Source organism: Trichoderma breve, chromosome 4 (genome assembly GCF_028502605.1).
Source record: "Trichoderma breve strain T069 chromosome 4, whole genome shotgun sequence".
In the NCBI taxonomy this organism is placed as follows: Eukaryota; Fungi; Ascomycota; class Sordariomycetes; order Hypocreales; family Hypocreaceae; genus Trichoderma; species Trichoderma breve.
Window position 1 is genome coordinate 2,152,174 of NC_079235.1, and position 19,865 is coordinate 2,172,038.

Consider the following 19,865-nt stretch of genomic DNA (forward strand, 5'->3'; position numbering starts at 1 on the left):
GAGAACAAAAAAAGAAGAAGAAGAAAAAGATGATCCTTGCCACTACCCAATATTTCTCCACCTCAAACCGGGTTTTGTTGTTGCCCCATGAGTTCAGGGAGAAGGGGGTGAGACGCCAGCAATAAAAAATACCCCCATTGGCAATCTTCTCTGATTGTTTAGTTTTTTTTTTCTTGCCTATATTTTTTCCTTTGTCCTTGAAGGCGGTTGTTTTTTTGTTTCTTACGTCGTCGGAAGACATAGAGCCACGCTACCAAGCATGTTGCAGACGGGAGCATCTTTTTCTCCAAAATACGTAAAAAAACAGCTTCCCATCATTTGCCTCATAACCAACCATCTTGTGGAGGTGGCTGTGGTGTCTTCTTTGAGCTAAAGTTGAGCTTGGGCATGTCGAGCTTTGGTGCCGGCTCTTCAACCTTTTTTCGCGGCGAGCCAGACTTGACCGGGGACCGGGCATCAGCAGGCGGCCCGTATCGCACGTCCTTGACGTCCCATCCGTCCTCTGCGGCGGCGGCAACCCAGGTCCTCAGGCCGGTGTGGACGCTGCCGTAAAACTTCTCCTTGCACAGGCGCAAGCTGCCGCCCATGCAGCGCTCCCAGCCCGAAATTCGAAGGTCGGCTCGAAGGCGGTTCCTGTCGTCGGCCGTCAGAGTGCAGGCCAGGATGGCATTCATCAGGTCCAGGTGAGACGCGAGGTAATTGGTCGCGTCCCACTCCACGCCGCCCACATAAGGGGCAGCGGCCACCGGGGCCTTTTCTTGGGGGAAATGGCGGCGCATGTATGCATACTGCTCGTCGTCGTTGTTGGTAAGACGGCCCATGCCTGCATCGCCTGAGCTGTCCGGGTCGCCCGTCAGCGCCACCACGTTGAGGTGATGGAGAAAGATCCAGAAGACTTCCTTGGTCACGCTGACTACCTCCTTGCACCAGACGCGGTAAGGCCGGTCTTGTCTCATTTCCAAGACGAAGGGGAGCGGTCGAGCTGACTCCTCCGGCTCGGGGTCCCGCAGGTGTCTCAGGACGCTCCTAGCTCTGATGACGCGCTCGGCGGACGAGGCGGACTCGATGTACGTATACAGGACCGACGTGACAATATTGCGCGTAGTAAACTCGCTGGGGCCCTTCTTCTCCGGGTCGAAGAGTAGGTGTAGTAGTTTTGGGAAGAGGTCCGCCTGGACCGAGTGGAGATACTCCATGGCCTTTGCCGTGGTGGACAGGGCCTTGAGACAGAGGAGATTCTCGTGGAGGAGAGCATCTTCGTGCTCCTCTCTATTTATCAGGTTAGACGAATAAAGTCACACAGAGAGGGAGCAGAGAAGACGAAGAGTGAGAACAGAATGAAAGAACAAGAAGAAGAAAACATTGCTTGACGGGATATGGCAACTTACCTCCATTCCACCTCCATGATACGATTCAGCAACCCGACAATTTCCTTCATCCCCCCGTATTGGATAAACTCTTCAATCCAGGCAACGGTCTCGTTCCGCAGCAGCAGCCTTAGTTTATGAAGTTTGCCCACCTCAAACTGCTGCGGTTGGCGCACCTTTCTAAGATACGCGACATAGTCGGCCGGACCCTGCTGCATTTTGATCTTGGACAGCAACGTGCTCCCAGCGGACGAGTTGCCGCTCGAAATCGGCCGGTCGCTGGCCACGCTGTCGGCCGACTTGTTTCTGAAATGACGGCCTAGCGTGCTCTCCCCCTTTGTGGACTTTTTTGACGATGAGCGAGCCTTTGACGACGAGCGGGCCTTTGACGTTGAGCGGCCTTGTTGCTGCTCCTTTTCCTTTTTCGCTCGAGAGAATGTGAAGCTTCTGCCGCGATTCCGCTTGGGCTTTTCCTCCTCCTCATCGGAAACGACGGCGGAGTCTTTCGCGGCGGCGGCGGCGGCAGCGGAAGAGGATGAGGCGGCAGCAGAAGCACTGTTAGTGTTGTTACTGCTGAGGCTTGTTCGTGGACGATCCTGTTTGCGCTCCAATTTGGCGGCTCGCATCTCGGCCCAGTCCTGTCTGATAAACTCCATCTTGATGGTATCGCTCAGGTTCCGCATCTTGTAGCGCTGGTTCTCTGGGATATTTCGACGATCTAGGAGTGCCTCGAGCTGCTTGTTGATGTCCTTGAGGTCCAGGACGTGGCCTGCTGTCGTGGGCGAGCCGCCTCGGGGGGTCGACGTCTCTGACTTGGACCGGCCATGACCGAAGCTGGCAAAGGCGCCAAAGACCTTGCCTCGTTCGCGAATGGACTTGCCTTTTGACGATGCCGACTTTGACCCACTAGGTGATTCCGACTTAATGGACGATTTCTTAATGTCCTGCTGTGACCTGGTGGGATGCATATAAGTACGCGGTCGTTCCTTGGCCATTGAGCGCCTCTCAGAGGAATTCCTCGAACTTCTAGTTGGGCTGGGGGGCGCGAGAGAATTCATGGACTCATTGCTGGCGAACTGGGCGTAAACTGGCAGGGTGGCACTGCGCGGCTCATCCGGCGTTCTATTTTCCTTATCCTTTCCCGACTGTATTCCGTCGTCGCCGTCCGTCACTAGCTTGTGTAGGCTCTTAATCGTCTTGGGTCGGCCGAGAAGACCGGTAAGCTTCTCCCCCGACTTTGTCTTCTTGGGGCTCTTGGTCGGAGACGAGTCGCGCGACTTGGTCATGCTGAGGAACAGGCTCTTCTTGGTGGGCGATTCGTCGCGACCGGCCGGCTCGACGTCTGGTCGGCGTTCGTCTCGCGATTTGCGGGAGGGTCGAGGGGCCGGCTCCAGCTGCTGGTTATGCTGCAGCTCGCCGAGCGCGCTCGGGTTGTGTGAGTGCCTGGCGAAGTTGCCGACGGGCATGATGTTTGAGAACTGGGCCTCCAGGGGCGAAGCTTTGGGCAGCTGCAGGGCGTCGTTTGCGGACTGCTCTCGGCGGTGGATGAACTTTAGGACGGACGGCTTCGATCGGTGCCGCGGAGGGCTGAAGTTGGCCGTGGGATTGTTGTAGACGCCATTGCTCGAGGCCATGGCACCCGGCTTGCTGCGTCGAGCAGAACCCGGCTCTCTATTTTCCTTTCCTTTCGTTTTCCTTTGCCCCCCTTTGTTCCTCTCTGTCTGGGGTGCGTGTATCGGCTTTTGCGTTGCACAAACCAGGCCGTCCTATGCGAAAAGCTGCCTGTTACACAAACAACAAGACAGGAATTGTATTGATTGTCTCGGATTGGGGCGAGGAGGGGAGAAGAAGAAGTAGAAGTAGAAGATATGTGGTGGAACAGATACAGGAAGGTATAGCCGGCTGATACGATGATGACGATGATGATGGTAAACGCGACGAAAGCTAAGAAGAAGAGAAGAAGAAGAAGAGAAGAAAGAAACAAAAAGAAGCCCTTGACGGGCCAGAAAGGGGAATTTGATGATAGCTTGATGAGTGAGTTGGAAGGATGACGGAAGCACAAGCAAAAAGGAAGAAAGCGCGCCGAAAGGGGATGCCTCGAAGCTACGAAAGGCAACGCGGCATTGGAAAGGAAGGAAGGCTTTTTGCTTGTGTCTCTCTCGCTCTCTCTTTTTGTCGGGGTGACCCTTTTTTTTTGACCAACCTTGTCTTGCCTTGACTTGCGCCTACATGTTCTTTTGCAAGAGTATGGGCATTGCGTCAAGTGGAGTAATTGGGGAGGTTCCTTTAGGGGAGCGCCGACCTTTCAGGGAGTCGCGCGGTCGGATTTGCTTTGCTGGGCTGGGGGGGTTGGAAGTGGCGGGCTGTTGTTGATGTGGGGGAGGCGGTTGCCGGGGTAACGGGGAGAGGTGTGACCGGGGTGTATTGGTGGGCATGCAAGCATTTTGGGGTCTTGTGCAGTAGTACGTGGATTTTTACTTTGGCTGCTAGTGCTAGAGGCATCCATGGTGGCATGTACATGTGCGTAGGGACCTTTTTTTCTTACATTGACTCCAGATGGCTTCAGCTGTACTCGTACATACAAAGGTGCGTTTTGCTGTCTGTAGGTATCGACAGTATATACGAGTATTACACTACGGAGCACACTGCACTACAACTACAGCTGTGCTAAGCTGTGCTAAGCTGCCCGTGCTCTTTTGGGGGGCGACTAGAACACTACAGTAGAACAAACGCGGAACCGGGGGCGGTGCTGCGCCGGGGCTGCGGGTGGGTTTTCCCTGGCGGCGTTTTTGGCGTTGCGGCGCGTGGCGGCCAGAGGTAGAGGGTGCGTAGGTGAGACATGCAGCAAGAAAGATGTGCCGGTTTCTGGGGAAAAGCAAAAAAAAAAAAAAGGGACGGTGACTTGTGCATGTGTTTTTCTCTTGGTGGTAGTGGTGGAGAGCTGAGCAAGTGAGGTCTTTTTTCCCTTGGAAACTTTGTTAAACATGTGGTGTGTGTGGATGGACCAGTCGGATGATGCGGTATGTCTTCCGTAGAGCCGTTTTGACTTCTACGCTGGTGGCATCTTTTTTTCTTTTTTGTTGCCTTTGGTGGGCTATGATGTACGTTGTGGACAGGGAAGTTTGAGAGAGAGGCTGGTGAAGAGGCTGGGAGGAGTGAATATCCCTGCTTGGTGGTTTTTTGTCGAGGTGAGAGTCAAGGCTTTTTGTGAAGGGGGTTAGTACGTGTATAGTAAGTAATATAGACAACGAGAAGAAAAAGAAAAAGGAAGGATGAGGAAGGGAATTGGATGTGATTGTGACGAGATTGAGAGCTGCGTCTTTCGTCACATGGCGGGGGGCGCGGGCTGTGTTTATCTTGCGTCGAGTGAGGTGAGCGGGTGAGGTGAGTGCGATTGGTGAGAATGGCGTGCAGGAGGAATCGTGGCATGGCGATTGCAACGCGGTTGGTCAATTGACGGTCCAATGGGGAGTCTTTTGTTCGTTTTGAGGATGGATTGGACGGAGGGAACCTTGAGAGATGCATATGCGTCTATGTATGTACGTGTATATGTAAGTGAGTGCGTATGTATGTCTGTATGTTATATGTTACGGAGTAGCCTATGTTGTGCCGTATGTATGTGTGGCATGAGAGAGATAAGAGAGAGGGGGGCGGATACTCGGCGCTCGTCCGTGCAAGGAAGAAGGGAAAGCAAGGCATACATTACGAATGCCTGAGTCAAGTTTTGGGCGCACGTGTGAGTTATCATTCCTGGGTGAGCTGCAGGGGTGTGAAGGGGAAGACGAACAATGGGAGGATGGATTTGCGCGGTGCCAACAGGATATTGACGTTAATATTAAGAAACTTAGACAGAAGAGATGAACAGAGCAGAAAGGTTTGGGAGTAGAAGAAGCAAGAAAAGAGTGAATTTCCTACTATTTCGCATTGGTATCTAGAATGTAATGCCTTGACTCAGTCATAGTTATAACTGACATGTCACTGCGCTTCATGTACATGTACCTATGCCTCACGTCTCTACTGCAATCTGCATGCATGCAAGCAACAAACCAACAGCATAAAGTTGATTTACTCTAGGCAAGGGGTTTCAATCAGAAAGGATATATAGCACCACCACTACATCACCATTTAAATGCACCAAGACTCAAAATAAGATGGAATTAATTTGTCAATTGCAGTCTATGCAGCCTGAGCAGATTTACCCAGGTAGGTAGGTGAATATGCCATAACCTCCATACATAATACACATGATCCCCCCCCCCCCCTCCAACTCATTGTCTTCTTTTTCAATCTTCCTTGTGTACAATCCCATATCCAGCGCGCGCAGTTCTTTCATTATACATCATACAAAAGAAAACAAAAAATTCATCGCTAAACTGTTCTTCCTTCTGGTTCGCATCTTACTTTGCTTTTAAAACTGCTTGCCCTTGTATCCCTTGGGGGCCAGCACGACGTTGTACTCGAGATCCAGCTCGGCCTTGTCGTCGCCCTTGAGCGGCTTAAAGTCGATGATGAGGTCGTCCTTGACGGCGAAGACGGTGTCGGTGGCCAACCAGGGGTCGTCCTTGGGGTAGAGCTGGGTGGTGCAGCCCTTGTACTCGGGGTGGGTGACCTGATGGTGATGTTAGCCTCCGTATATATACTGATTTCTTTTTATATATCCAGGAAAGGAAAACTCACCATGATGTGAATGTGGGCAGGTCGCATGGGATGTCTGTCCATGAGCGACAGCAACTTATACGAAGGCCCATCGGTAGGCAGCGAATACGCCGTGGGATGGTAGCAGTAGAACCAATACTTGCCGTTCTCGTCGGCCTTGAACTTGCCGCGCAGGTTGTTGGGCGTCTGGTTCTCCGGGTCCTGGAAGTCGTACTTGCCGTTGGCGCTGGCTTGCCAGATGTCGAAGACGGCGTTGGGGATGGGCTTGCCGGTCAGCAGGTCGGTGATGGTGCCGTGCATGAGGGCGACGCGGCCCGAGGGGTTGGGATCCTGGATGATGGAGGCGCCGTTGTCGCGGAAGGGGGCGTTGGGGGACCAGAAGGGGCCGAGGATGGAGGACGAGGTCGGGTCGACGTCGCCCTCGGCCACGATTTTGTTGGCGATTTCATCCACGAGGCTGCGTATTGATGTGAGTTTATGGTGTTGTTGAACAAGAACAAGAGAACTTACGACTCCAAACCAAGAACATCCGACACTCGGTGCGCCTCGTTGCGCGTCTTGGTCGAAATCTGGCCCACGGCGTTGATAAAGTGGACGCCCGTCATCCACTCGTCCACCGTCAGCTCGACCTCGCGCGCAAAGTCGTGCAGGTGTCGCAGCAGGGAGCTCATGACCTCGCGGTTGCGCGGCGTCATGTTGGGGCCCATGGTGTCGATGACGCGCTGCGTGAAAGTCGGGTCGAAGCGGCTGCTTTGGCCGTTGGTGCCATTGGTAGTGGTGCCGTTGGTGGCCATTTTGGTGGTGTTGATGGTTGATGAGAGGAAGAAGAGGTGTAGATGAGATGAGGTGAGGTTGAATCAATAAGATGTGATGAATGAAGTTGTTATATGCCAAGGTATCAAGAGAGTCTATCTTAGAAAGGATGAGTGAGGTGTGAAGAGATGGGGAGAGTAAGAGATGGACGGGAAATGGCATCCATCGAGAGATATATATAAGAGAACGAGCAGCTGCAAGTATATAGTTGCTCCGTAATAGTATCTGAATTAGTGTGTCTAATAGCTATAATACGACTAATCCATCCAAGCAGCATCTCCGTATTCATCCCACTTGATCTCACATGCCATCATCATCCCCCAGGCGGATAAAGGCTTTGTCTCTCTCCCAATCCCCCAATCCCGCGCCACCCCGTCGTCAGTGGACCCTAGCTTAAGACTGGGACCCCAAAACGACGGAAAGCATGTCCGGGAGCTGATGTCGGGACTCGTTATTAGCGAGCGAAACGAGGCGCGGGACAGCCGTAATGCACTGTATCTCCTGGGTATTGCCGCAGGTTTGCTGCAGGGGTGGGTTGCATACTACATTACAGGTACCTGGATAGAATCATGTACAGAACATATCGCGACATTTCTTTCTGCCTCTTTCTTCTCCCTCTCTTTGCTTCAGCTTTTCTAATTACTTTTACATGTAACTCATTTAGCAATTAATCTCTTCTCTATTACCGTCATTCAACATATGTAAACTCAGCTAAACTCCCACTAATTCAACCATTAAATTCCCATCCCACTCCCTCCGGATTCCCCTTCCGGCCCCCTTCACGGCTACATCCTTTATCTACCCGGCCCTGCCATTCCCATTCACCCCAATCAATTACCGAACCTACAAACCGGCGGCAAAAGCCCCTCACTTGCTTCCCCTCTAGCGCGTATTCCCCCACATTTTCTTCTATGTAGCTCTTCTTTTTTTGCCCCGCGATTTTTTTGTTCTCCGGATCCAGCGCGCGGCAACCATCCAATGCCCGTGTTTCCAATACTAAGTCACTCGGACTTTTCTTTTTCTATGGTATGATTTTTTCGTTAATTACAATTCGGCGCCTCGGATATGGCGGCGCTAAGTTCATAGGAAGGGGATCACGGCACTAGCTTCGGGATTTTTGGGGGTTGTTGGAGTAGCAAGCCGATGATGATGCAGGCACCGGGGGTAAAAGAATATCCAGGAGATATTATTGACAAAGCAATTACATTACTATCCATTGATTGATACTACTACCGTGACAACCCCATTTGGGCTATTGATTCCAGTTGCCAGCTTCAAACGTCATGTGCAGATGAAGCCATCACGCTCTCTTTTCTTTTGTCATCGTAATCTCGGCTCCTGCACACGGTTCTTCTTTCGCAATCCCACCTCCAGACTCTCAACCTCAGCTCATCCTCGTCCCGCTCTCTCACACGTCGCAAACCACCAAGCTCGACAACACCATAGGAAATCGCCCAAGATGCCGGTCCATCACCTCATGGTCGGCACGTGGACGCCTCCTGGCGCAATCTTCACTTTTGCATTCGACGACGAGGCTCTGACTCTCAAGCTCGTTGCGCGCACGGAGATTGCACAGGATGAGCCCATCTCGTGGATGGCCTTTGACGTCAGTACAGCTGTCAACCTTTATTATTCTTCACTTGAGTATACTGACAATAAGATTTTTGTACAATAGCATGAGAAGAAAGCCATCTACGGTGCCGCCATGAAGAAGTGGTCCAGCTTCAAAGTCAATTCTCCCACCGACATTGTCCACCAAGCGTCTCACCCCATGCTTCACCACCGTACGTTCTCACATCTCATATAGCTACCTAAGCTATACGCAACTCATACCCTAAATATCCCATCATCTAACACAAAAACAAACAGCCCTCGCCGCATCCTCCGAAACAAACACCCGCGCAATCTTCCTCCTCCCCGCCCGCAAACCCCCTTACGCAGTCTACTGCAACCCCTTCTACAAGCACGCCGGCCACGGCTCCGTCTTCACCACCGACCCGACCTCCGGCGCCCTCACCAACAACGTCCAAAACTACGAGTACCAGCCCGACAGCGGCATCCACGGCATGGTCTTCGACCCGACCGAGACGTACCTCTACTCCGCCGACCTCAAGGCCAACAAGCTCTGGGTCCACAAGAAGCTCGATGCCTCCTCTCCTGAGCTTCAACTCGTCGGCTCCGTCGACTGCCCCGACCCGCGCGACCACCCGCGCTGGGTCGCCATCCACCCCTCGGGATCCTACCTCTACGCCCTCATGGAAAAGGGCAACCGCATCTGCGAGTACCTCATCGACCCGGCCACTCACATGCCCGTCTTCACCCACCGCCACTACCCGCTCATCCCCCCCGGCATCCCCGACCGCTGGACCCAGTATCGCGCCGACGTCTGCGCCCTCTCACACTCGGGGAAGTACCTCTTCGCCTCGTCCCGCGCAAACAGCTTCGACCTGACGGGCTACGTCGCCGCCTTCAAGCTGGCCGACAGCGGCGCCATCGAGCGCCAGATTTGTCTGAATCCCACGCCCACCAGCGGCGGACACAGCAACGCCGTTGCGCCCAGCGACTGGTCCGACGAGTGGGTGGCCATTACCGACGACCAAGAGGGATGGCTGGAGATTTATCGGTGGCAGGACGAGTTCTTGGCGCGTGTTGCGAGAGTGCGTGTTCCGGAGCCGGGATTTGGCATGAATGCTATTTGGTATGATTAGACATGACGAGAGAGAGATAAAGAAAAAGAAGGGTTGGACGATTCCAAAGGTAATAGAATAATAGAGTCCAGACCAAAGAAAGAAGAAGAAGAAAAGACGTAGAGCATATAAAAGAGACATGTAATATTGAAATAAAAGAGAACAAGGGCTTGTGTTCTCCGTGCCGATGAGCAGCATCCGAACCCTTTCAAAACGCTAATATATAAATGAGACTGCACTTTTTGCGACCGGTGACCTGCATAACATTTTTGGTTCCCTCTGTGCCCTCTTTCTTTTGACATCATCCATTCTCCATCGTATTTCCTCCTATTCCATGCACACTGGGAGTCCGCATTTCGTATCACCGCCGCTCGCTTGCACCGTTCTGGCCCTTGCCCAGTAACGGCGTGTTTTCATTGTGCTCCTCCACGCTCTCTGTGTCGACACCAGCCACCTTTGCGTCAGGGGTCGTGGTTGTCACTACCGTCGTTCCCAAGCCCTGCTTGATCTTGAATACGCTTCCTCGCGTGCTGCTCAACGGGTTCGCCGCGCGGTTCGCAGGGCCAAGCTTCAGCTGCTGTCGCATCTCGTCGAGTGAAGCTTTCACAGGTACGGGGTTCTTCCCCATGCGACCGTCAGGTCCTGCTGAGTGTTGGCGCTTCATAAACACGGCAGTTTTGGGAGGCCGCTCAAGGTGGCCCGAGTCGCTCTTGTAGGAGCCGACTTCGACATCCTGACCTTCTACATGCTTATGGTTATGGTTGCTGGCATGGTCTGGCGTCTTCCTAACAGCCACACCCGCGCCTGGCACGTCGCTATGTCTACGGTGAGCTCGGGGAGCAGGGGTCAGACGCCGAATGGCCTTGTGTACATCGACGTAGACATCTGATTCGTCAACAATTTCCCTGCATATCTCGTGTCAGTAACCAAGAGTGCGCCGCAGATAGTCGGAAAAAAAGATAAGAACAGGGAAGGGGGGACAAGGGAAACAAAAGCCCCATCTACTCTACTCACTCTCCGATAAGCTCTTCAATAACATCTTCCAAAGTGACGACACCAAGAGCACCGTGGTTAGAACCAGGGAATTCAGAGACCAGCACCATGTGCGATTTGCCTTCTTGGAAGAAGTTGATAATATCCAAACAGCTCGTCTCGGGGCGTGTTTCCACAACAGCTCCCAATTGCACGTCTCTAACCAGAATCCGGTCCTCGGGATCGTACGTAATGAGCGTCTTGACGAGAAGCATGCCTACAAAGTCGGTCGGCTTGCCGGAGCGGTAGATTGGAATTCTCGAGTATCCGGAAGAGAGTATCGTATCCATGGTAGCCTCATCCAAGACGTGGTCCTCGGCAAGAGTAAATACATCGTCCATGGGCGTCATGACTTCCGATATGGGCTTATCTTTGAGATCTAGGACGGCGGTGATGATGGTGACCTCATCCTGGTTCAATCGTTCCGATACTTCGCCAAGAGACTTGTGTAGCGTCACAAGCGTCTTGAGGCCGCTCTTCTTGTACAATGTGCCATGATCCTCTCCCAGAATCCAATCGAGCAGCTTCGCAGTGGGCCATGCTACAGGGCCCAAGAGGTACATGAGAATCAAGACGGGCGTGGACATGTATCCGCCAATAGGTAGGCCATATCTCACGCACACCGATTGAGGCACGATTTCGCCAAAGATGACTGCGGCCAAGGTCAGTCTTGGGAAACGCGGCAACGGAAGCAAACCAAAGATAAACGACAAGGATAGGCCAGGGGTGCTCACCGATAAGAATTGTACTACCCACAACAGCGGCAACACCGCCGCCCAAGAAGCGGTCCAGCACCACGGGAAGCGATTCGTTAACAATGACGTTGGCGAGCAGCAAGGTGACGAGCACCCAATGCTTTCCGCGGTTGAGCAGCGTGAGGACTCGTTTTGCGTTTTTGTGTTGCGGTTCGTTGGGGTCGCCGGATAGGACCTGGAGGTAAATGGAGTCTTGGCCCATCAATCTGCCGCAATGTCAGTTTCGCATGCCTCGGATATTTGAGTTGGGGACAAACATACGCGATAGTCAAGCCTGCAAAAGCACCGCCTAGGAGAACCAGCGTCATCGACGAGACCGCCAGCACCCACACAGGAGTGTTTGTGTCATGGTGATCGGGCGCCGCCAAGGACGACACTGGCGCTGCTGAAGCCGTCAAGCAGAGACCGAGCACTCGCCCCAGGCCGAGAACAGCAGGGCGGAAGCTGGCAAGCCCTCCGGGTGCTCCTCTCCTCGGCATAGCAGGATTAATCTTTGGCTGGCTCGGATCGAGTGATGAATGCGTAGACCGCCGGTATCGAGGCCGTCAAGTGTCCGACCAATTGTCCTAGAGAAGGCACGTTCGGTGTTGCGATTGAAAAAGAGGACCCGCAGTCACTGGCTGCTGACGGTCGCGGGCGGACGATCGTAGCGTGCGATGTCGCCAGAAACGCGATGACGACGTCGAAGAGATGGAAGGAATCAATGACCGAGAAATAGAAGAAGCGGAAGAGTGAGAATGAAAAGAGAAGCTCGTCCGTTAGGGCCGATGTCGATGCCTCGGGGGGTTCCAAAGCCCTTGCGCAACCTCGCGAGGTTTCGAGATGAGAAAGTTTTGGTTCTGCCCAGGAAGAAAGGTCCAAGTTCGGAGCTCAAGCCAGACACAGCGCAACTCTCGGGAAGCTTTTGGACGCTCGAGCCCTGTGGGCCGCTGGAAGGTTAGCGGCCTCGGTGGAATCCAGTGGACCGTGCGCCAATGACGACTGGCCTGGTTCCTGCGCCAAAAGCGGCCCCACGCTCGGCAGTACGGCAGCAGGTGCTGTAGAGCGCACTACGGCCGATGTACACTGTACGTACCTGTCCATCAATGTGTACGCCCTCTAGACAGGTAGAGCTCAGTGTTTCTGGCTGGTTGAAACACACTCACTCCCCATTCCACTATCATAGCATTGTTTACAGCTGATTCAGAATGGGACCACTGAATAGAGTAGTATTTAAGCTATGCTTGATTCGTGCTGTTGCTCTCCAATGTCTCTCTCTGAACCAACCCAAAAGCAGCAATGCGAACGCCAAACTTGAGCTGAAGCCCCAGCCGTTATATCATCAATGGTTAATCGATAAGATACAATCACAGCTGCACCAACACCACGTCCAGCACTCCCTCTGACCTACGCAATCCCTCCATCACTTCTTCATCTACCGGCCTGTCTATTCCCAGAATCATCAAAGCCTCATTTCCCTTTCTCACCGCATCTGCTTCCACTTGCTTCGAGTCTTCGTCTAAGCTGGCGACCTGCATGAACCTAATATTGATCCCGTGAGAGCCCAGCACCATGCCAACACCTCCAATCTTGCCCGGTTCATCATAATTGTGCAAGAAAATCATCGTCCCCTCAGGAGTAAACGTTGCATTAAACCGGTCCAGCTTGGAGATGTACAACCGTTTGCCCGAGGCGTATCCCTCAATGATTTGCTCTCCGCTGCCGTCCTCCGCGTGTGCTCTCAGTGTCACCAAGTTCGCATACGTCTGCTCGCCCGGCTGGTGCGAGTGCGTCTCGCTAATTTTGATGCCCCTTTCCTTGGCAATCAGCGTGGCGTTGACAATGTTGACGTGGGAATCGCTGAACGATGCGACCAAGCCCTTGACCAGCGCCGCGTACAGCGGCTTCGTGTTGGACATTCCCGCCAAGTCACCGTGATAGATCAGCTCAAAGTTGCGGCCGCCGACCATCCCTCCTTTGGTCCGGACGAAATGTTGCGTGTAGAGACGCCCCATCTTCTCAATCAGTTGCACAAACGGCTGGAGCTTGCGATACTCCTCGGGCAGAATGATTGGTGCGTTGACGGCGCTGGTGGGAAGGCCGCCTCGTAAGATCTCGAGCACTTGTGTGCACACGTCTATTGATACGTTTTCCTGTGCTTCGACCGTAGAGGCTCCCAGGTGAGGCGTGGCCACAACTTTGGGATGCTTGGTTATCTGTCCAGCCGCCGAGTCTGGCTTTGGAGGTTCCGAAGTAAAGACGTCGATTCCTGCGCCAGCAATCCACCCTTCGTCGAGGGCCTTGACCAATGCTGCTTCATTGTATACACCTCCCCTTGCGACGTTGAGCACTCTTGCAGTCTTCTTCATCAACTTGAACTCTTCTTCGCCAACAAGATCGAGCGTCGTTGCCAACAGTGGTGTATGGATGGTGAGAAAGTCCACAACGGGTAGGATCTCCTTCAGGTTGGACGCCAAGTCAACACCCGCCTGACGTGCCATGTCTGGGTTTGCATAGGGATCGACCGCAATGACTTGCATGCCAAGGCCCTTTGCCATTCGTGCCACATTCATCCCGACTTTGCCCAACCCAACAATGCCAAGGACCTTCCGTCCCACCTCGATACCGACGAGCTTGCTCCGTTCCCAACCGCCCTGCTTTAAGCTTCCATCTGCCCTGCCAATATGCCTAGCAGTAGCAAGCAGCAAGGCTATAGTATGCTCTGCAGCGGCGAGGATGTTCCCCGAAGGCGAGTTGACGACGATGATGCCGCGCGAGGTTGCCGCTGGCACGTTGATGTTATCAACACCGACACCTGCCCTTGCCACCACGCGGAGCTTCTTGCCAGCAAGAAGAACTTCTTCCGTTACTTTGGTCTCGGACCGGACGATTAAACCATGGTACCCCGGAATCTGAGAAGTGAGTTCCTCCGGGGTCATGCCCAGCCTGACATCCACATCAAAGTGCGGCTCCAGCATTGCCATGCCGTCTGGTGAAACCTTTTCTGGTATGAGGATACGAGGCCGGCCATCGGCAACACCTCTAGCGGCGCCATTGCTTGTTGCAATTGGGGTCATTTCTGTTTTATTTTCTTTTCAAAGTAATTTTATTCGACCAAGTGTGTGATGATGTCAATCACCAGGCATCAGCACATATGTATTATCAAAATTTGAATGTCAACTCAGCAATTGTGTAAAACTGAAGAGAGCAGACAAGACACTCTAGAACGCGAGCTTATATCAGAAAACGCTTCCAACTCTCGTTCAACGGGAAGAAAGTCGAACAGTCTCTTATATGACGTTTAGCTACGCACCGCGACCCCTCAGTAAGCCGTGTGTCTAAGGCCGCATTCGTTCAACCACGCCGGACGCCGCCACGCGCGCACAGTCATTTGCACCACTAACGGATAAGAAACTCTCCAATCCTGGCGTCTGCCCGGACTTTGACGTGGACTAGTATAGCTGAACCAGGGCAAACACCACATTGTCTGATAAACGTGTCAAAATTCAGGAACACAAGATGTAACCTTGAAACTCGCAGGCGACGAATCCCAAGACTTCCAGGACGACGTCGTTATGTCATGCGATTTGTTACTTATCTTTCGGGGTTCCCCCACGAAAGAGCAAACAAATATCGTTGGACAACACCACTTCAAAACACGCCATGTGCACCTGCGGCTAATAGCCTGTGTCGAACCTATGACCTTTTTCTCAGCAACACAACCTTTGAGGATCAACCGGAGATGCGGAGAGCCTAAGCGATCGATCTTGGGGAAGCGGGGGGACACCACCACTACCACCATCCTTGGGGGGCTATTCATCTTACCATTGGACAGTCCTGGGACAGCAACAACGGGCCGTTTTGCCGGTCCCTTTCGGCGACATCCATCCTCTCTCTGGCTGAGTTTGGGTGGCATCGTCCGACTCGGTGTCAGATATCGCCTTCTGCCGAGAGTGCGTGGCCCCCCACTGAGTGACGCTCCTGGTCTCACGCTTGCTGCTTGGGAGTTTTTGACTGCTGCCTTGGAGAGAGAAATGCGGTGAGACCGCTGTGTTTCCATGTCAGCGTGCCATTTGCAGCACCAAACATTCATGTGCCGGCCGATAGTGCATAATGGCTTCGATTGAACTGGGAGGCTGTTCCCTTGTTCTCATCCATGTCCACTAAGAGCTTGGCCGGTGAGATTTCGACAGGGACTGTGCACGATAAGAAAGGTGAATTGCTTGCTTGTTTCCGTTGCTCAGACAACATGCAGCCTGTCAGATTGAGCCATATATCCAGTTGCCCTCTAAAATACCTATAAATGCATTGTCATCCCTGCATGTGTAAACATGTATGATACATCATTTGCGCAAATTAGCCAAATTGCAGCATTAAACAGCTACTCAGTTATTCTTCGTCCTCTTCTTCGTCACCGCTATGCTGCTCCTCGCCCCCCTCGTCGTCTTCATCATCACTCTCATCGTCGTCGAGATTAGGATCAGGCATAACAACGCTGTTAAGAAAAGTAACCTGTTAAGCCACAGTTAGCATATATTCAAAATTGGACGGAGAGAGACAATAGATTAATGTAGCAAATGAGAAAGACATACAAAACCAGACAGTCCCCTCAGGATCTCCTTAAGCTTTGCCTGCGCATTGTCACTGCTTAGCAGATCGTCATCGATCTTGGTCCCGACAGTGTAATTTCGGAGCTTGAGGAGCTCTATATCACGATGCGTAACTTCGTAGCCCTAGTAATAGACAGTCAGCCAACCATTAGATAAAAACGTGGGAGAATGCATTCAATGACAAGACACAGCAACGACATACCATTGGTTTCTTTTTCAACGCATTCTCTTGATTCTTCGCCACAAAAGCCTTAACCACACCCTCGACCCCATCCTTGGCCTTGACTGAAGGGAAAAACTCCTTCTTGAAGAGCGGGTCAGCAAAGGCTCGGCGCCACCTCTGAGGCCTTTCGTCGATGCTCTGCCGCAGCTTCGTCAGGTATGCCGCCTCCGGATGCCAGAGACCGCCACCAATGAAGGCGGACTTGGGCTCGCAGTGGATGTAATACACCGCGTAGGGGCCTTTGCGTCCCGTGCGAGACCATGCAGCGGAAAAGTGAGGCTAGGTTTGAATTAAGAGTGAGAAGAAAGTCTTTTGAAGCACGGTAGAATAGAGAGTGCATACCTTGTATGGGGTTGGATCTTTGCTGAAGCGAATGTCACGGTGAATACGAAATATGACATCTTTGGCGGGCAATTCGGGGATGGTCTCGTCGACTTCAATAAGTGTCTGCGTTGTCGCTTCGACAAACGACTGCCAATCCTTCAACGCCCTTCTGTACTCTCCATCGTGTGCTGTAGTAATCTGCATCAGCGGATGTGAAGCTAGATGCAGGGACGCTGGAGAATTCGAACCACTTACCTTTAAGCCACGGCCTCTTGTTGTTCGCCTTCAAGTCCCGCAGAAACAGCATAGTGTTTTTATGCACCTTGTGGTCCTCGTATTCCACACCTCCCGTATCTCTCATCTTCTCCAATGGGATGATCGTAACCTTTCTCGGTCCGTCATCATCATCTTCTTCATCATCCTCATCGTCCTTGTCGTCTTCGTCTTCAGGAACATCATTGTACTGGTCCTCATCAGACTCCTCTTTGGCTTTCTTGGCAGGACGTCCACGGGATCTCTTTTTCGGTTGTACTTCCGCTTCTTCCTCCGACTCTTCTTTGTACTGCTCTCCTTCAGATTCGCTCTCTGTATGTCTAGCTCGCTTCTTTGGTTGAGTTACGCGCTTCTTGCGTCCAGAAACTACCTTTTCTTCTTCCTCGTCGTCACTTGAACCTTCAAAGTAGGCGCTCTTCACCTGCGTGCTAGATAAGCGGCCAGATCGCCGGCGCGTACCAGCAGCCTCCTGCTTAGGAGCAGATCGTTTTGCAGCAGGCATGACTGAATATTCAAAAACTTTAGGTGCTATTTCAAGATACCAATTGCTTGCTATGATGAGAAAGAAAGACACAAGAAACGCCTTTTGTTGCTGCCGCCCTTGTGAAGAGCTGATTCGATGTCGTCATTCGTCATCCATGGCGCGACAGCGCGTCGTAGATATGAACTGCCTCCGCGCTATCACGTGATGGATTCTTGTATGATGGACCGCTTGTAATAGATTCATACAAAGTCATACAAAATCACCACAGCTTCGGGTGAATGATAAGTGAGAGTGTGGATTTTTCATTCTTCTCTCTAATCGACCAATACTAGTGATTATACGGTGAAATATCTTCGGAAACTTGTCCCAGCACGTCGGTAGGCCGAAATCTAGCCACCATCACCAAAATCACCGTATAAATCCATACAAATCCTTAGATTCGCTCACCATTTCCCGGGCTTAATCTCGCGTCTCCCAAGGCATCCTCGAATTCTCAAGCCCAGAGGCCCTGAACGTGTTCCGCATCGAGCTAAACATCCTCTTCAAGAACTCAAGATCTTGCACCTTGGCACTAATCCACTTCTCCGCCAGGCCATCCGTATTCTCGCCGTCTGGGCCCATGGCCTGGGCAGCCGTGGCACACACCCTCGCCACGCTGTGCATTCTGCCAAACTCTTCTCTCGGGATGGCTTCCAATTCTTCAGGCAGATAGATAATTTCTGTGACCTTGAGGAGACGCTGTGGGAATTCCATGTTGATCATGGACTCGGACTCGCAGAACTTGAAGAGCTTCTTCTTGTAAGACGCCCAGTTAGAGGCCGGAATGGCCGAGAGCTCCGAGGTGAGGTAGATGAGCATACCCTCGAGGCGCTCACGGCGGCTATTGGCAATGGATGGGTTGAATGAGACCTTGGGTGGTTGCTGGTCTTGGAGTTCCTTGAGACGAAACAAGGTGCTTGTTATCTTTTCTTGTCGAGTGGCCAACTCATCTGGAGTAGCATCCGCAACCATGTCGAGGAGGTTCATCACCAGCTGTTCTTGGCTATCGTCTTCTTGATCTTCCGTAATTTCGGTAGCCTTCTTGGCGCCAGCAGTCTTTCTACGGCTAGATTTTGGAACTGTCGCAACAGCGTCATCCAGATCCATGGTGTCCTGCAGCGAGCTAATGTCACTCGCTCGACTAGCCTGCAAGCATGATCTCGAGTAAGTATCTGTTCCCTGCAATATATTTGCACAGAGCCAACACAAGAAAAATACAACTTACCGTGCGTGGTGCGGATTCCTCATCTAGAATAAGATGGTCATTGGTCTGCATATCATCAGCCATGTTGTCTGTTGCTGTAGTCAGATTGGCGATGGGCTCTGTAATTTCCTTGCGCAGCTCTCTAGCTCTCGGTCGCTCCTTTCTTGCAAATACTTTCCTCGAGTCGCCGCGATGATAACTCAAGACTTTGGCTGCGTCAGCTGGCTCAAAGAGGGCGAAGGTGGTGCTTCGCTCTTGACAAGACGTGGCTCTGCCTCGATGGTGAAAGATGGAAAGCTCGAGGTCGTATGCTCAAGTTATACCCGTGATCCTCTTCAAAAGTCCAAGAGACGATGATTCAACACGCCTCGATGCCGACTCTCGTTGCTCAAGTTCTCTCTCTCTCTCTCTTCTTCCACGTGCGCCTCAAATTTCCATCAACAGTCATAGGAAACCAAAATCTTTCCCTCGTGCACACTGCGAAATCGCCTTGTGCCACAGATGGACTTGGGTTTGGCCGTGTTGGAAGGTAGAGAAATTGCCGGCTGCGAGTCACCTGGCTGCTCAAAGATATAGGCGTGACGTATATACCTAGTACGTACTTCTATTCACTACCGCCTGTGTAACTTGCAAACACCACGCCTGCAATAGCGAGCATGACTTTTGAATTAGCATAAAAAACACCACGCCTATTACAACGATCATGGCTTGTAAAGTAGCAGAATAATCTCATTAATACGTCTAATAACTACAAAGCAATTCCCTGCATCAAGCCATATATCTCTTCGGCATTGTTGATGGTTCGTGCTCTATCATGACATCGTAAAGTGCAAAATGCAGACAGGGCGCGATGGAAGAGATATATAGCTTGGCAGTACACTTCGAGATGAACAAATATCAAGTAATAATATCATGTTCTTCAGAATATCATTGGCTTCGAATATTCGGATTTAGAACATCTCTTGGGAGAGCCATTCCATAGACTTTTATAGCCTGGTGTAATCGGATTCTAGGAATACCTAGAAGAGGGTTGACCTATTGCTCTAAACCTAATATGCATCAACCATTTTAAGGTAGGGAGGGTCCAGCTTCCATTCCAACATTAACCACGTGCCTTCGTCTCTGCTGTGGTGAAGTATTGGTAGTATTTCTCATTGGCTGTCAAATACGGCTGCGGATGATACAGCATTCGTGCAAGTGCAGGGTACAAGATGGATAGATGCAATCGTCCCAACGACGCCACCTAGGGATTCCATTGAGCCAAGCAAAGACTTGGTCAAGCTTGCTAGGTGCAACAGTGGTCAAATGGAATGAGAAAAGAGCAGAAATAGTTCCTTGGGTGGAGTAGGTACAGCATTGCCTCTACATGCCTGTAGGCTTTGCGGATTAACGGACGATTTTGCGCGGTATTACGTTTGC

General features: G+C 52.0%; 7 protein-coding genes across 7 annotated transcripts; 1 reads left to right on the forward strand and 6 right to left on the reverse strand.

The window, feature by feature from the left end:
• Positions 1–323: 323 nt before the first annotated feature.
• Positions 324–3,001, reverse strand: T069G_06923 (diaphanous GTPase-binding domain-containing protein; the record flags this gene model as incomplete). Its single annotated transcript, XM_056174133.1, has 4 exons — positions 324–1,269; positions 1,389–1,673; positions 1,722–1,922; positions 1,992–3,001. 4 exons carry the CDS (start codon positions 2,999–3,001, stop codon positions 324–326), a joined length of 2,442 nt encoding a protein of 813 aa, XP_056027712.1.
• Positions 3,002–5,775: 2,774 nt separating this feature from the next.
• On the reverse strand, positions 5,776–6,817 carry T069G_06924 (dioxygenase domain-containing protein; the record flags this gene model as incomplete). The annotated part of the gene is made up of 3 exons (XM_056174134.1): positions 5,776–5,976; positions 6,045–6,480; positions 6,534–6,817. The coding sequence occupies 3 exons, from the start codon at positions 6,815–6,817 to the stop codon at positions 5,776–5,778; spliced, it is 921 nt and encodes a 306-aa protein (XP_056027713.1).
• Positions 6,818–8,295: 1,478 nt separating this feature from the next.
• T069G_06925 (lactonase, 7-bladed beta-propeller domain-containing protein) lies at positions 8,296–9,544 on the forward strand (the record flags this gene model as incomplete). The annotated part of the gene is made up of 3 exons (XM_056174135.1): positions 8,296–8,442; positions 8,512–8,620; positions 8,706–9,544. 3 exons carry the CDS (start codon positions 8,296–8,298, stop codon positions 9,542–9,544), a joined length of 1,095 nt encoding a protein of 364 aa, XP_056027714.1.
• A 340-nt stretch (positions 9,545–9,884) lies between these two features.
• On the reverse strand, positions 9,885–11,789 carry T069G_06926 (uncharacterized protein; the record flags this gene model as incomplete). The annotated part of the gene is made up of 4 exons (XM_056174136.1): positions 9,885–10,428; positions 10,538–11,207; positions 11,290–11,516; positions 11,572–11,789. The coding sequence occupies 4 exons, from the start codon at positions 11,787–11,789 to the stop codon at positions 9,885–9,887; spliced, it is 1,659 nt and encodes a 552-aa protein (XP_056027715.1).
• An 867-nt stretch (positions 11,790–12,656) lies between these two features.
• On the reverse strand, positions 12,657–14,366 carry T069G_06927 (d-isomer specific 2-hydroxyacid dehydrogenase, NAD binding domain-containing protein; the record flags this gene model as incomplete). Its single annotated transcript, XM_056174137.1, has 1 exon — positions 12,657–14,366. The coding sequence occupies one exon, from the start codon at positions 14,364–14,366 to the stop codon at positions 12,657–12,659; it is 1,710 nt and encodes a 569-aa protein (XP_056027716.1).
• Positions 14,367–15,678: 1,312 nt separating this feature from the next.
• On the reverse strand, positions 15,679–17,221 carry T069G_06928 (conserved hypothetical protein (DUF2461) domain-containing protein; the record flags this gene model as incomplete). The annotated part of the gene is made up of 5 exons (XM_056174138.1): positions 15,679–15,801; positions 15,882–16,022; positions 16,102–16,401; positions 16,465–16,634; positions 16,702–17,221. The coding sequence occupies 5 exons, from the start codon at positions 17,219–17,221 to the stop codon at positions 15,679–15,681; spliced, it is 1,254 nt and encodes a 417-aa protein (XP_056027717.1).
• A 441-nt stretch (positions 17,222–17,662) lies between these two features.
• Positions 17,663–18,530, reverse strand: T069G_06929 (uncharacterized protein; the record flags this gene model as incomplete). The annotated part of the gene is made up of 2 exons (XM_056174139.1): positions 17,663–18,388; positions 18,468–18,530. 2 exons carry the CDS (start codon positions 18,528–18,530, stop codon positions 17,663–17,665), a joined length of 789 nt encoding a protein of 262 aa, XP_056027718.1.
• Positions 18,531–19,865: the final 1,335 nt, after the last annotated feature.